Raw genomic sequence first — 6901 nt, forward strand, 5'->3', positions numbered from 1 at the left:
CAATAAAGATCTTACTATACAAAAGTCGTGAAAAACATGTGTTCTGTTATTTTATAATATCTCATCTGCTGATTAAGCATGTCGGCCGGCAACCGTCTTCTGTTTCCTCATGCTTACATTTCTATATTGAAAACTTATTCATTCATGACTAATCCAAGCTCTCGATATGAAGCAGTTTTGTGTATTTACTGAATTTTGCAAAAACGTAATGCAGTTTTATCCATATTTTTTCAAGATTCTCACAGTTGTATTTAAACAATTAAAAATAATAGTTTAGAATTTTAGATGCTTCCGTGGTATAGCTGATCAAAAGCAAGATGCATATTAATCAGTAATTGAATATTAGTATTCGATTTTATTCCTTGTACTTAACTATTTAAGAATAATGAGTGGATCTTAGAATGTTATTGGATATAAATGACGGGCTGTTAAAAGCGAAGCTATTAAAACTTGATCACGTTAATGAGTTATTAACTCTAAGTGCGATTTGTGATTAATTAATTGGTAAGGGAACATATGGGAAACATTCAGCTTAAATTATTTAGATTAACATCGATACGGCTCTTAAAATTGCTGCTTATTCAATTTATTTTCAATAAATAATTAAAAGGTCTTTTTTTGACTCGATCACATTACACTGAGAGCAACAATATGCCACCTAAACCTTGTATTGCTTAAATTATTTGTGGACTTTTTCCAACCACATAGTTTATATTATCAAGATACTTGAAAAGTTACTGGAAAACGATTCTTTTATTTCTGATTAACTTTGAAATTTCGTATTTGGTTTATTTGATCCATCTTGCACATTCTAAATTGTTAGGTCTTAATTGGTTTTATTAGCAGTAATTACTGTATTCTAACGCACTACAAAATTTATTTCTTCAACTTGAAAACATCATTCTTATTTACAGCCTCACCTTAAATCATCTTCTAACTGAAGGATGCCTCAAAAACAGAGTCTCATAAAAAATAATGAATTTGCTAATGCCACAAATACATTAAAATGGTGTGTGAACAACACCAAATCAGTCAATATATTTACTACCAGCTAAAGTTGTTGGATGGGAAGCAAACAAGTTTTTGTTCCGTTCATAATACTTCCCCAAAACAAATCCTTCATTATTTTTGGAATATATCTCTGGAATTTTCAGTTTAAGTATTTAAGATACCAAATTAGCCGGTCGATTTCATTTTACCTCAAAAAACCTTCGAAACTGTCTTGTGCTGTACAATCTTCCAATATATTTTTTTTTTCGAATTGCTAGTTTTCGCTCTAATATTCCCTATCACAAAGCGATTCTGTTACATAAATTATAGCTTTGCCTTTGTCCGTTTTTAAGGGCTCCTAACTTCAAATACCTTTTACACAATTTTGATACGTATACTGAGAAACGCTTACTTTGTCTAGTACGTTGCTTTGTTTTTAGTCGTAAATATATCGTAATTTTAAATATGTTTGGGTTCATATTTACATATTTAAGCTTATACAACGCTGATCATTTTAAAATTTACCATTTAATCTCAGAAACGTATTTCTAACAAATGTTTTTTTAATGCAAGAGTTTGGATGAATGCACGATTCAATAGCAACAATTAGACTTCAGCTGGTAGGAAAATGTGCAATAGTCCGTAGCACATAAACTTGAAAAAATTACAATTATTTAGTGTAAATATGTTTCTGAGCTCTCATAAATACATCTATTATTGAACATGTAATATGACTTCAATAAATACAACCATAAATGCAGTTATTTGTGCTTGTGTGTGTGTGTTACCAAATAGCTTAATTTGGGAAACCTCCAGAAAAATACGTTGTGCTAATAGAATTATTTCTGCAGATAGTCCAATTGCTCCTCCTCCACCACCACCTCCCCCTCCTGCTCCCCTTCCCACTGCACCTGCTACACCTACTTCTATAAAGAGAACACAATCCAGGCAGTCATTAATGTCCACGATGTCCAATGACTTGCAAGAAGAATTGACCAGTGTATTAACTTTGGTTCGAGACAGAAATAAACAAAGATATTTAGACATCAAGCAAACTCCAGAAACATATATCAACCAAAAATCTAATCCATCTGAGGTAAGAGGTTTTAAATAATTGTGTACATGAAGAAAATCATATGGCATGAAAATTCTCAAAGACAATAAAATTTACTTACATAATCAGTTTACTAACTTGCTGAATGGGTATATAAATTTTCCTATAGGTGCAAGATTGGTTAGAAGCTAAAGGTTTTAACGAAAATATTAGGAACAAATTTAAAGGGGTCAATGGTCATCATCTATTCGAAGTTAAAAAAGCCGAACTTGAAAGAATATGTGGAAAAAATGAAGGGAAACGTTTGTTCTCTCAGATTAGTATCCAAAAATCCACAAGTGGAGTAAGTATCATTAATACTACATTATCTCCTCAATCATAAAATGATAACAGAAAAATGTTTTTTCAATAATGATCAACATATTTATAGATTAAATATATTTTAGTGCTTTGTGAAGCAGCATTGTTTGTTGTCTAACTGGTGGAGTTAGATATGATTTCTCAAACCCCACATGAACCGTTCGGAATGCTACATTATTAAGTAAAAAATGTCGGTAGCATACGTGATGTAAATATTATATTTGAGTTTCAAACCAGTTTGATATTTGTAGTTTTTTCGGTCTCTGTTTGGTTTCACTTTACAGCGTTGCTTTTCTATATCTGTCAGAGATATATATTTATCATTAAATTTTCTAAGCAGAATCATCAAAAAATATATAAATTGAATTTTTAGATTGGATATCCAAATTACGAGAGATTCGATGAATAAAAATTTGCCAATAATCGTGCTCATTAGTCGTCTTCAAAAGACCTTCCATACTGATAAGAACTTTTCGGAAATTATGATCCAGGATATTTTTATCACAGCTTCCGAACGTTGTTTTATCATGTCTCGTTTAATTTTTAGTGAAAATTTTAAATTTAAAACTCAACCTACAAAAACATTTGATTGGTATTGCTTCAATTTAATGTGTTAATTTTTGTTATTTCACGTTGATACCTCTACAGTTTTTCGTATCTGTAGACATTTATTTAGTTGTATTATAAATTCAACTGTTCAATAAGTTATGTTAATATTGAAAAACCATAAAGTATAAAACCCGCAAGCCTTTATAATAGACTACCATATAAGGAAAATTGATAATTTTTGAAATTCAAGAGACTTAAATAGGGTAGATTCTTTTCCAAACATACAGGTCATGATTAGGCTAACAAAGTTTTCGAAAAGCCCTATAGTTTCTTATCTTAGAAACCTAATCAGAATTTGACAATTTTGCTTCTATACGCTGAAAACTAAGCTAAACAATAAGTGAAAAACTTAAATTTTCACCAATCGATGATGATCACGTCGGCAGCAGATGACGTTCGAAGTTATGTATCCGAAACATTAATTACATAAAAATACATTGTATTGATGGATATAGGAAGTATTGATGAGCATTCATCACTAACATGCTCTTAAAAAGATCTATAACGCAACTTTTTTATTTTCCAAGATTAATTTATTAAATGTACTAGCTTTTGCCAGCGGCTTAGCTCGCATTGAAGCCATTATAGTATTAGAGATCATTACAATAGAGTTAAATCAATCAATATAATAACTATATTTTATTGCTTGGCTGGGATTATCAATTTTCAAAAATTACAACATACCATGAAGTTTCAAAAACTTAGAACTTTATTAAAATGTTACAACAAACGTTAAGACATATTTCTCTGTAACAAAAATAAATAATATTGAATTTTAACAATTTCAAAAGATATAAATGCAGAGTATTAATCTACGAAATTCAGTGGGAATAATTGGAATCATAATGAATAGCATCTAACCAAAAAATGACACCTAACCTCAAAAGTTGAAATAGATTTATTCGCAAAAATTACGAAGTGGGCGACATCTGTTATCACATCCATAATATGCATTTCGAAAACAATAAAAACGTGGTAAAAATTGTAGTGTTACAAACGTTCAATTCTAATGGCCAATAAAACTCTTGTGTCCCTTTTTGGTAGTTTCGTCTCGATATGCAAGTCTCTTTCTACCGTACATACATGAACAAATACATTTCCAATATTTAACTACATCATTCAGATTAATTGTTATCTCATAGGGCTGGGAAGTTAGACCTGACTTCTGTAGACCATGATATATCTGCCCTTGTACAGTAAAAGTTGGTGAAAATCCGGGCATTCTTATCTCTTTATAAACTCCAAACAATGTCATTTGAAATCAAGAGTTATAGTTTCTTATTTTGCTCAAAAATTGCTTCGACTCATCTGTAATACTTAACAATAAAGTTTTTAAAGGCTTTTTTGGTTCACCAAGTAATGGAAGTGAAACTTTACCACTGAAACAGGACATGCCAACAGTTTCATTTTTCTATTCCAGAGCATCGCAATAGTGACATTAACAATTGAGGGATCATATTGAAACCCAGTACCATTGAATACCGACCAATCCTTACGGCGCGTGGTCTGCATTTCTGTATTATGAATTCTTCTCACCTGCGATTGTCCTGGTGTTTCTATCGCTCTTCTAGCTACCTGCAGCGTGGCTTGTCCTTCTGAACGAAATCGTGCCTAAAGAGGAGTTTAAGCTGCTCTCAAAACACCTTGTCGCTCTGCTTGCTGCTGTCTTCTGCGTGATTTCGTGCAACTTTTGCTGCACGAGCCCGCGACGAATTTTTGGATAGATCATATTTCCGCTTTCGAGGCATAAAGAAGAACAAAGTAAGAATTAAAACCAAAGAGTAAGATCTAAAACAAAGAATAGTATCTAACCTCAAAAATGACATCTAACCTAAAAAATTCAAAAAGTTTTATACTGCATACACAATGACAGAACAAAATAACAATAAATATAGAAAAATTACAAACAGCTGAAACTATAGTCAATTGGATTGGATATTGACGTGACCGTCGGTAATACAGTGCAACGGTATTACAGTACTCAGGATTGAAAATTCATTACTGGACTGCTAGATTGCAAATAATTTTTTTGTCTTTCGTGAAAAATAATTTTTTTCATAAAAAATATCCTACCGTTACTTATAATACCCCCAAGAATGTGTGTACAAAATTTCATGATGATCGGTTAAGTAGTTTTCGCGTGAAAGCATAACAAACAAACTTACATTCACATTTATAATATTAGTAAGGATTTGTAAATCATGTTTCAGTATCAAACAGTACGAACAACAGAGCTGCAAGCTATTCTGGCAAAAGCAAGACAGAAGATTGAAAACTCAAAGAAAGACACATTTGAAGAATTGTGATTTTATTTACTATTGTTTACACTAATTGTAGCTCCGTTATTAATTGTTGACTATCGAGGTACATTTGTCACAATCTCCAAGAAAAAATTATACATTCTCAACAAATGAATAGATGCATTCTAGAAAGAAAATATTACAACACACGCTTACCTTGCAACATAAATTGTAGTAATAAGTTATTTATTTGGTATAAACGATTTGTTTAACTGCTCTGAAATACAAGGCCATTGACAAATGTTCCAAGATATTGTAGAAGTATATATAACATATCAAATATTATATCAACTTTATACTCGCCATTGATCAGACTTAACATGGGTTGTATCTATTTCACGTGGAAAATATATTTAAATTTGATTAAATACTGTTTTGAATCTATTGTTTTATTCCATTTACCTTTCCCACCCTTTACTAGGATTTGTATTAAGTTCTCATTTTAAACAAGTAAATTTTCAAAATACCACGCCTGTAGGCGTGTCATTGAACTTTGAGGAACAGTTTATGCTATGGGATGATGATAATGTGGATTCGCGGCAGTTACAACAAAATTGTACAATTAATAATTTATTTATGAATGTAGCAAATAAAGTTTCTACAGCGATATATGCTTTAGCAATGGTTTCAAATATTTATTAACAACGTTCTTTTTATACTAAAAACAAAACAATTTCAGCAGTGGGACTCTACTGCTAAAATCTACTGGTCTATATAAATAGTTGAACAGAATTTAAAGTGTGAGATAATGAATTTTGACGGATGTACATTATTTTACAAATATGTAATTTAGTACTGAAAAAATTGGTCCTGATAAAAAATTTATAGATTCATTACTCTAGTAGACTATCAGAAAGGATAATTCGTTTTAATAAAAATGTTTTACGTAATATTTATAGCAAAGCTGTACAATTCACGACAAATTCAAATAAAAATTATCAGCCGAATAGGCCTAATAATATGTCGTTGCCCATCAATGACCAAACGATAATATTTCATCGTACTTACAACTATCAATCGCACAGAATTTTAGCAACTGTGTACGTGATAAGTACTATTGTCGCAGGTGACTATGCTATTTCAAAAATGTCAATTTAGGCGGCAAGAGCAAAAACATCACCGTTTTTCTCTTTCTATTCCTTTTTTATGTCATTTATTGAGAAAAGTAAGTGTTGGTTCATGGTAGAAGTTAGTGAAATATATATATTAAGCAATATTAGTCAAGGTTTTGTTGTAGTGAAAACCAAAAGAATAGCTTGAAATGGGTGGTATCGCATCTTCCAAAGAACTATTGAGGGATCAATGCATGCTCATTATATTCGTCAAGTCAAGCAAACATTTAAAAAAATATATTTTTATTCTATACAGTAACGTCTATTTCAAGTGATAAAATTATAATATTTGTTACTAGGGAGTTGCATTTTTATCTCAACTTCACGGCTAATCTTATTTTCAAATGTGTTCTAAGTATTTCTTTGACACCAAATTATTTTTTATCCCTCTCTTTCGACTAAAAGAAATGAAATTAGTTTTATTTTCATTTGAGAACCGCGAATGCATATGAATATCTTTTGGTCTAAGATCCAGC

General features: G+C 31.0%; 1 protein-coding gene across 3 annotated transcripts in view; it reads left to right on the plus strand.

The window, feature by feature from the left end:
• LOC130451761 (epidermal growth factor receptor kinase substrate 8-like) overlaps positions 1-5693 on the plus strand; it is a 44069-nt gene extending 38376 nt beyond the window's left edge. For all 3 annotated transcript variants that reach the window (XM_056790985.1, XM_056790984.1, XM_056790986.1), the window contains exons 9-11: positions 1842-2086; positions 2214-2387; positions 5224-5693. In XM_056790985.1, coding sequence (XP_056646963.1) covers positions 1842-2086; positions 2214-2387; positions 5224-5319 — 515 coding nt within the window. In that variant the 3' untranslated portion in view covers positions 5320-5693. The remainder of the gene's footprint in view (positions 1-1841; positions 2087-2213; positions 2388-5223) is intronic.
• The last annotated feature ends 1208 nt before the right edge of the window (positions 5694-6901 follow it).

This window comes from Diorhabda sublineata, chromosome X (assembly GCF_026230105.1).
Source record: "Diorhabda sublineata isolate icDioSubl1.1 chromosome X, icDioSubl1.1, whole genome shotgun sequence".
Classification (NCBI taxonomy): Eukaryota; Metazoa; Arthropoda; class Insecta; order Coleoptera; family Chrysomelidae; genus Diorhabda; species Diorhabda sublineata.